This window comes from Clinocottus analis, unplaced genomic scaffold (assembly GCF_023055335.1).
Source record: "Clinocottus analis isolate CAN_PGR_092001 unplaced genomic scaffold, fCliAna1.0.p SCAF_16, whole genome shotgun sequence".
In the NCBI taxonomy this organism is placed as follows: domain Eukaryota; kingdom Metazoa; phylum Chordata; class Actinopteri; order Perciformes; family Cottidae; genus Clinocottus; species Clinocottus analis.
In genome coordinates this window covers 4,627,508-4,637,507 of record NW_027175887.1, presented here as the reverse complement: position 1 = coordinate 4,637,507, position 10,000 = coordinate 4,627,508, and the positions used below count along the sequence as shown (strand labels likewise).

Here is a 10,000-nt window from a genome sequence, read left to right as displayed (position 1 = left end):
CCAGCCAAGGTCGGAGTTGTGTGTCTCATTTCCTGCCAGGAGGGGTGAAGGATACAGAGAGGGTGTCGGGGCTGAATCATGGCCAGACACAACATGGAGTCTGGTCTCCACACACTCTCACACACACACACACACCCACACACACAGCGTTTCGAGTGATGGAGAAATGGTCCAGTTATCCGTCAGCTTCATGAATATGTGGCGTGTGTGCATTCCCTGTACGTGGAGCTCTTATAGCGGTTTCATTTTCCATCGAGCTCAAACATGCGTCACTTTCCAAGACTTCACAGAAGCCCATTTTGTTTTCCGTCCACGTTCACTGGTCGTTTGCCAGTTTAATCAATTTGCACATTGGTTTGTGACGTTGACTTTTCACCCCGATAGTGAACACAAATCAGACTGATGCCTGTGCACGTCACAAGATTATTAATAAATATTTAGATATAGCCAATACAAAAAATATATATATATAGTATGTTGGGGCACACATTATGCACATAACACCTAGTTTTCCATCGCCACAGGATTCTCATCTCATGCTCCAGCAGCCAGAGAGCACTCAGTGGTCTCACCAGTGGCCTCTCATCCTTTTAGATGACAAACCAGCGCTCGGGCTTCCCTCACTTCAGACGCAGACCAGGCCACTTCAAAAAGGCCGTTGGGGTCTCGGTAACTGCCTGATAATTGCGTCTCGGGCCACGTGAGGGTCGTTAGCACGAGTCTCTCAGGAAGTTGGTGACCGTCCGTGTTCCAGCGATGAGAAGAGCGGATGTTGCGGTCAGGAAACCAGCGACGGCACCGGGTCAGATGGAGCGCTGTCATGAGTCATCTGATATTTGGCGGACTGAAAATTATACTTATTTCAGCCGGTTCCCTCCATATAAGACGGTCGGATTCAATCAACCCGAACCAGCTAAACGGTCTTTGAGGAATCCTGATTTATAGCGTTACACGACATGTGAAGTCACGTGAACACGTCGGCCAATTAAAAGCATTCTTTCCAGTGATTAGTGAGTCAGAAAGTAAAGAAGCAATGATGACAGTGGGGAGAACATGGAAATAAAACGCACATTTTTCCACATAATAATTACGTACGTTGGACTCCAAACTGAGGTTGTTAAAGGAGGTATGTTAATATTGTCAATTAGAACCACTTAAGGATAAATTCTACCATTTTTGGACAATATGGGTTTTTATTTTGGGAGTTTAGCAATCATTCCTGTTTTGTATCCTTTTATTTACCCGAATTTATTCACTAGCTCCAGCTTTACGAGCTGCTGAGGTGCGGAGCTGCAGAGGAGATTAAGTAAATGAGAACCAACACCACGAGCAATCAGAGAGGCGCAAACCTCCAAATAAAAGTCATTTGGCAGCTTTGGGACCGACCCACTCGAGCGCTCACGTCAAAAGCCTGCGGTCGCTAATGAAAAGCTTCAGTCGCCGTCCTGGCCGAGGTCTGCCAGGAAAACAGCGGCTGCAGAGAGACGCTATGAGCAGCTGTCGGTTTAAAAAAACTCAAACGTCTGCAGCCAGTCTAATGCCGCTCAACGTTTAATCCACATCCCAATGATCCAGTTGTCGGAGGGTCAGACCGGATTCAGACCTCCTGCTCCTTTTGGACTGATTTGAGCTGCAGAGGACGCGGCTTCAGGAGAAGTGTCCTTAAGCAAGGCATCGTATCGGCCATTGGCAACATTTTCCTATGCCAGTTCTGATGTCTCAGGTCATCGTATCCACCCAACTCTTTGTCCTTGAAGGTAAAGTGAGGGAGTCAGTGAGTCAACTAACGGTGGACACCGACATTCACAAAGCATTCAAAAAGTACCGTGGGAAGTTTTGGACCATAATTGCACTTTGGAGAAATGTTGTTAGAGCTGGAACGACAAAAATCAATCAATAAATTGAATTATTCCATAATTTACAATTTTATTTCATTTTCTTGAGAAGAAAATGCAAACAGCTGGTTAGTTTCAGCTTCTGAAACGAGAATGCTTATTGCATTAGTCTTCAGTGAAAAGTCAACCAAATATCTGTAAAAGTCAGATTGTGATGCTCATGTTTCACGGTTTCAAGTGGAGCACTAAGAAGTTGACGAAACTATTAATCGACTGATCAAAACGATCCCTGGCAGCCCCGATGTGTGGCATGCAGCGCGTTGCTCCGATTACTCGCTCGCGTGAGCAGGATGTCGCTCTGGCACTCGGGTCATAATCCGATTTGGGAAAATGTCTCACAGGCAGCGATCTAATTTGTCACGGGGGTATTATTAAAGTGCAATTCATGCTCATCATATAATTCCATCAGATCCGGTTGGAATTTTTAAATCGCCGTCATTTGTAATGTTTCCGTGGCGGGAGCCTTGTTATTCAGCCTCCAGCTCCCAAAACCGGCCTCCATTTTGTGCCTGAGCCCACGTTTAGGGAATAAGGAGAAACAGCTGATGGAGACATGTGGGTAAATGTCCCTTCAACAAGTAAACAAAGCTGGGAGGCAGAACCACCAGGAGACCGGAGAACATTAACAAACGATCGACGATTCAGACTCTGAGGAGAGAAAAACCTCTAAACCGCCTTATTCTCATCGACAAGACACTAAACATAGAGTTACAAAGCATCAGAGTCGGATATTTCCATCATTCATGAGAGCAGACACACTCCGTCACTCTGACCTGACATTTAAGGGCTTCTGATTAACGTTTGTAATCTTCAACATAAGGGATGCCACTGGTAATGACCTCAGCAGCAGCAGCAGCAGCCAGGCCTGAAGGCTGAGGGAGCGGGGGAGGGGGAGGAGACATCGAGGGAGGATGGGAATGGAGACGGCATGAGGAAATGCCCAAAGAGATGTTAAAAAAATGTTTTAAAGAAGCGAGGCAAAGTGAGCTAAGGTGAAAGGAGGTGATGAAGAGGAGGAGCTGGAAAAAGTGAGGGAAGAAAAAAGAAAGGAAGGAGGAGGGACAAGCTTGCATCTCTGCCCACTCTGACAGCCGACAACCACACACACGACCACATACACACAATGATCTAATGTGGAAAAAAGGAAGAAACCCTCCATTGACCAGTGAATATCTGAACTATGTGGAACCATGAACGTGTTCAGCTGCAGATGTACTCGTGCCATCAGGGCTGTGCGCCTAAGAGGTTATCACAGAGCTTATCGACGTTCCGGTTGGCAACTTATTTGGGGATGACTAAGGCTTTGCATTTAAAAATGGAGTGAGAGCGCCGATGCCTTGCCCCAGGATACTCGTGCTCTGCTGGGACATTTAAGCTGCAGACTTCAAACACTTTTAAAAGCAGCCAAGTATCTATTCTTATAAAACATCTGGATTACAGAGCAATTTACAACGGGCATCTTTCCTCTCCTCTGACATGCTGTGCTTCGTGCCAGTTTAAGGCTGTTTTACATTTGAATGATGGCACACGAGCACATGATGCAGAGTGTGTGTTCACGGGGCCGAGGCCTCCGTGCACTTCTTTTGTCGTCGCTCTTTTCATGTCGGTCGCATGTACAAGTCGCTAAACCGTTACAGAACGCCTCCAATCGACTCCCGTGTTGAGTGGTGTTTAAATCAGCGCGGGGATGCACTTCAATCCATGACAAGGCCTTGGGCTTTTTTAAAGGATGTACTGGTACGTATTGGGACGTGGCCTCTGGTCAAACACGCCATTGTTGAGCATGTGCAAATACAGTCACAGGCCTGGGTTGTGTGTGAATATGTAGGTCATGGACATGCCCAGAACCTACCCTTTAGGATGGCTGTGTGTGTGTGTGTGTGTGTGTGTGTGTGTGTGTGTGTGTGTGTGTGTCTGACATTCCATCACTTTAACCCTTCCTCAGCCAGAGGATGAGATACCAACACACTCTCACAGGGGGGGGGGGGGGGGGGGTACCCGTAGACCACCGGGCCTACAGCGCGCGCACACACACACACACACAATATACCCCGACACACACACTACACCCACCTTGCCGGGTGGAGACGTTCCTCTCGTTGGCAGCGGTGAGCACGACCTGCGGGTGGCTCTGCTCCAGCACGAACAGCTCGTCCTTGCCCACGCGCGCGCTCTTGCCGGACTTCATGGTGCCGGAGGGCCCGGAGGGCGCGAGGTACTTGCCGCCGCAGTCCCTGAACGCCACCTTGCCGGAGCGGAACTCCAGCGTGTAGCCCGTGCTCTTGTCCGCGGTGGCGGCCAGCGCGCCGTCGTTGCGCAGGAAGCGGTTGTCGGAGGTCTGCAGGTGGTAGCGCTGCTCGCGGAACACCAGCGTGATCATGGAGTCCACCCCCCACGGCACGTCCCGGTCGATGGCGATCTCGTCCACCTTGCCGCTCAGGTGCGCGTACCGCTTGCGCGTCATGCTGAAGATGTTCACCTGCGGGTGCATGGCGATGTGCACGCTCCATTTCTCCGCCACCGAGGCGCTCTGGGCGAAGCAGATGATCCGGTCCTCGGTGCCGCCCAGGTAGCGGCCGTGCGGCTCGGACTGCAGGGACCAGCGGCCGTCATCGTGCGCGGTGATGACGAACCGGCACTCCGGGCCCGGGGTCTCGCTGTCGCCGGTCACGTTGCCGTCCTTGTCGGCGGCGATGTAGCGGCCCAGATGGGACTTGAGGTGGAACACGTTGCCGCTGGAGTCGTCGCCGCTCTGCTCCAGGGTCCAGATCTGCTTCTTCTTCATGGACGAGGCGCAGGCGTTGATTTTGAAGCCGAAGGTCTCCGCCGTTAGGTATTTGTTCCCGCAGTTGATCAGCCCGAACTGGATCTGCAGCATGTCGCTGGTTCCGTTAGTCGCGCCGTTGGTCGTCATTGTCGGTTCTGTGCTCTCGAGCCCCGGACCGGTTCTGTCTGAGAGGCACGGAGGAGGAGGAGGGGGGGTCTGCTGGTGAGCTCGCGGCTGAAAGGGTGGGATGCTGCGCTGCCTCGCGTGCTTCTCTTTGTTTGGGGAGTGTGCGTGCGTGTGTGGCTGGCTGGCTGAGAGGGGAGTCTATGAGCGCGCGCCACCGGTCCTCAGTGCTCTGCCTGTCTCAGCAGCGCGAGCCCGCTGCCACAGCTGCAGCCTATATAACCATCAGTGACGTTGCGCGGGTGGCCACGCCCCCTCAGATGGACAGAAATCTGGGAGCTGAACTTTTATTTCTCTTTTCCTCTGCAGATGCTGAGTCTCTTTTGCACTCCTGAGCTTCTCCGTCACAACGCTGCTCTCGCCACTTCCCTCCTCGTTAGTCTGTTTCTTACAAGTCCCATGAATGCAGATATGCTAAACAAATAAACTCTCAACCCAGGGGGGAAGTAATGATAACTCTTTACAAGCAGTCACATACAGGGGCTCTGTTTGACACGGACTGGTAGCATCATATCACCATGTCTCTCTCTCTCTCTCGCTCTCCCTTGGACACACTGATCAGATGGACTCAGCATTTGAATCATGAGGACGTCCACGCGCACAAAGCTCTATTCACTATTCATGGCTGCAGCAGCACATCAGAGGGCAGGAAAGGCCCGGCTCCAAAAACAAAGAGGCCAAACAGATCACGCTGCCATCTTCTCTTTGCATTTGCATGAGCGTGCACACACACACACACACACACACATAAGTCTAGGAGGCGTTGGGGGGTCATCATATCAGCATCAGCTGCCCTCTGGGTCTGTTTAATCAAAACACACACACACAGATGGTCAAAGTTCATACCTCGTGTCTCTCCCCCAGTGAAATTACACAAGTGTTGCTACATCCATCCGACGCGGACGCCGCCCCGCTGAGTGTCTGTAGGTAAAGAGAGCGGTGAGAGCGAGTGGTGGAGTCCTCCGCCTCCTCTATAAAAAAAACCCACACATCATTTATGCAGAGCAAGTCTTTAAGATTAGCAGATCTGAGATCAGAGCTGCACATGTCGGTGGACGAGTTAAAGGCCTTCAGCCACAGGCCTCAAGTTCAGCAGATGCCTTTGAGCCAAGCATTTGGCTCTCTGGCTCACCGCGACCTTTCACCTCAGATTAGATCACTCAGCATCACTTCATTAATATTTGGTGGGTTTTCTCACTAACAACCTGTATTATTGCTTCTCTGCTCTATCTGGACAGTCAGGATTAACGGGAAAATGAAGCAAATGAATGTCTTCTTCACACAAATGACCAATATTCGTACATTGTGACCATCACAATGCTTCAGCGTGGCTCGTTGGCCTCGCTGCATGCAGGTGGGTTTGCACACAGAGAGTAATCTGACCCTGAAATGAAATCAAGTCAACAGTAATGTCTCTTTCTCTCCTGCAGTCCGGCTTAATCCAATCTGCAGACAGAACATCTTCAAACAAATCACATTTCAATGTAATTTCAGCTCCAGAATCAATCACCAGACTTGTTCTCATACATTTTCGCTTGTTCCTGATGCACAATATTTATTTCTCATAGCCCAGTGGCAAAACAGATTTATAAAAGAAGTACAAAGAGGTCTGCGTGTGGAACTACAGCATTCGGCCTCAGGTCTTTGTCGTCTGAGCAACAGATTCCAGCTCAGTGCTTCGCTCTCCTGACTTCAGGATCTTTTTCGTCAAAGCGTCGGTTCAGTCCACACAATCAGCCTTTGTGTCCATGATTTTGTTTTCTGAATTTTTAGAAGCAGATGTTTTTTTTTGGTGTCCTTGGCAGAGCTGATGTAACGCCGCCTTCAGGTCCCGTAAGAAATATGACAACTCTGCTTCATCCAAAGCATAAAATCTCAAAGATAACGTGGATCTGAACACGGCTGCTGTGCATTTTGTCTCGATTTAAAACATAAATACGGCAAAATAAAACACCCAACTACAGTTGATACTAAACAGGCTCTAAAGCTATACATGGAAACATAAGAGGAACACTTGAAGCTCAATGAAGAATAACCAGAAACTACTGAAAATACGTTCATGTTTAGGATATTTATTGTTTCCATTGTGGGTAGTGTGCAGTCATCCGGCCTCTGCAGAGTCAACTGGTTCTTTATTGACTGACGGTGTCCATTGCAGCAGCATCATCAAGCTTTCTCTGTAAAGTGCAAACTCCTCAGGTCGCCCTGTGCCCTGTGTGCAGCGCAGAACCACAGGATGCAGAGAAAATAATGCAGTCGGGTTTGTTTTGGGATTGGCAGACGGTCAACACTCACAGATGCTCCACTCTGAATGTATCAGGAAGCTCGCCTCATTACCCAAATCCTCTTCACAATGAAGGGAGATTCCTACTGGTCACATCCATTTTAGGATATGTATATCTGAGTATGCCAACACTAACAGATAGATAGATAGATCGTTAGATAGATAGATAGATAGATAGATAGATAGATAGATAGATAGATAGACAGACAGACAGACAGACAGACAGACAGACAGACAGACAGACAGACAGACAGACAGACAGACAGATAGATAGATAGATACTTTATTGATGCCCAAGGGGAAATTTGTTGTTAGAGTAGCACCTAATAAGAGAGTTCAATTTAAATTAAATGTAAACAGAGTATGCAATTAAAATGTGCAAAATATGTAAATATATATCCACAATAGATTACAAATAACTTTGCAGAGTGTATTAAGGAAATTCAATTAGATTAAATGTAAGCAGAGTGAGCAATAGAATACAAATAACTGTGTTATATAAACTGATGTTTGATCTGTGAGGCTGTTAAAGGTTTTTCGAACAGGAAGAGGAGCTCATGTCTTCATGTGTAAAGCCCGTGTGTGGACACCGTACGCTTGACTGTGTTTTCTTAAGCCTCCAATGTTATGGCAGAAATCAGTGTAAAGTACAATTGATCTCCTCATAATCTTAATCTGTCTCATCTCAGTCAACTGTTCACACGGTCGACGTCCAGCCATCATTCTGACGGCCTGCAGGTCAGTGGTAAGTGTCACTAGCAGCTGGTACTCTCAGTTTAGTGCTGAACTTTTGTCTGTGCAGGAACTGAACACACAGCTGACCGCTGAGCTGCTCAAGAGGATCGTTTCACTGGGCGGGGCATCAGAGACGGACTGTCAAAAGTGATGGAAACTCTCCACACGAGCTGCAACCACCACCAAAGAGATAGCAAATCACTGTGTGTGTGTGTGTGTGTGTGTGTGTGTGTGTGTGTGTGTGTGTGTGTGTGTGTGTGTGTGTGGTGTTTGTGGGTCTCGACAGAGCATCATCCTTAAAACACAAATTTTACATTTGCAACAAAGGAGGCGCCCATCTGGTGGGAAAGATAGACGAAGGATGCACACACACACGCACACACACACACACGCACACACACACACGCACGCACACGCATACACACACACACACACACGCACGCACGCACACGCACGCACGCACACACACACACACACACACACACACACAGACACACACACACACACACACACACACAGTCTCCCATTCTCGGATTATGCATCTCTCAAAGAGGCCCTGATATGAGATAACTGTTTATTACACCACACCTCATCCACACACACACACACACACACACACACACACACACACACACACAGTCTCTGGTTCATCTCTTAAAGAACGCACACACACACAAACATGCACACAAGGCCCCAGAGAGCGCTCGCCACAGGAGTCACACACTGCTGGTCAAAGCGAGGAGGGGAGGATGAGACGGAGGCTATCTTTGTTCACAAGCCCGGCTTTGAGGATGGTTGCTATGGAGACCAGCCTCAAATCTGTTGGTTGATGAAAGGCAGGCGGTGCTGTAGCGAGCACACACACGTACACACACACACACACACACACACACACACTCGCGAGCGCACACTGACACGCTGACACACTCACAACACAACACCTGCAGACGGCGCAGCACTGCAGCACTGCGTCAGACGACTCGAGGCCGACCAATCAGCGGCCTCGTCTCACACACACCTCTGAGCTGGAGCCAATCAGAGCGTCCGATCCGTCGCCGCGTTACGATGTGCACCAATCGGGGCATATCATTCCAGATGTGTCTGGAAAATATGGGCCAACCAACATCCAGAGTGTGAGAGGTTTTTTTCTTCTTTTTTTTCTTCTTTAATTTGGGATGGAAAGTCCACGAGTGTGATGATTTTAATAGCCTTAATTTCCTCACTCCTTCCTCATTCTGGCTGCGGGGATATTGTGACAGCATTTAGTCATGACTCACAAACTGGATGGATGTACAACCAAGATGCATTTGACACATATTCCTTTCATCACTCACAGAAGGCATTGCATGAGGATGAGGATGATGAGGATGATGGTGTGTATGTGCATGTAAACGTGTCCGCAGTGCCTCTGTTCAATGTGTCTCATGTTGGGTCAGCTTGGATCAGATCTACAGGAGCTCTGGCGGGTTCAGGGCGGTGATACGCTGCACAGCGGTTATGAAACACGCGTCACCTCCTCTGCACTAACCTCCATATCCGACAGGACGAACCGATGCGGTGGTTGACCGCCACCGGCTGAGAAAGTCGGAGTCAGAGCGTCTCAGTTGAGATGCAGTGAGGACATCGGCCGTCGTGTCACAAATCACGTGACGTCTCAGGCAGACGACACGGATCTCTCATTGTTTTTGACAAAATCGTGCCATTCGCGTCATGTGACGTGCTGTGGTGAGGGGAGCAGAAGACCCGACACTTTCTGTAGTTATCCCATCACAGGCGACCTTTCTATTGATTGTATTGATCGTTTCCATGACGGCACGGGCCCTGAGACTCACAGCTGGCTCTCCTCCCCTCTCCTCTCGGTCTGTAGGATCACGTTTCTTCACAATCAGGAAGAGACAGAACAGAGTTTGCAGCGAATCTGCAACGCTCCTTACAGCGAATTACTGGCTGAAAGATGATTTATTTTAAGTTTACTATTTAAGTTGGTGTAAAAGTTCTGTCTGGACGTCTCTGATCTGTCGTCCAGGATGAAACATATCTGTCAAAGTCAGCTGAAGCCTGGTAGTCGCCCGTTAAACCTCAAACATGTCCGAGGGAGTTGAGCCCAACAGCAACGAACACGAAATAATCCTCTAA

General features: G+C 48.9%; 1 protein-coding gene across 1 annotated transcript in view; it reads right to left on the bottom strand.

Moving 5' to 3' along the window:
- The window catches only part of fscn1a (fascin actin-bundling protein 1a), a 15,259-nt gene extending 10,238 nt beyond the window's left edge, over nt 1-5,021 (bottom strand). Inside the window, exon 1 of the mRNA XM_068579209.1 lies at nt 3,969-5,021. Within this exon, the coding sequence (XP_068435310.1) occupies nt 3,969-4,809 (841 nt within the window). The 5' untranslated portion in view covers nt 4,810-5,021. The remainder of the gene's footprint in view (nt 1-3,968) is intronic.
- Between the last annotated feature and the right edge of the window lie 4,979 nt (nt 5,022-10,000).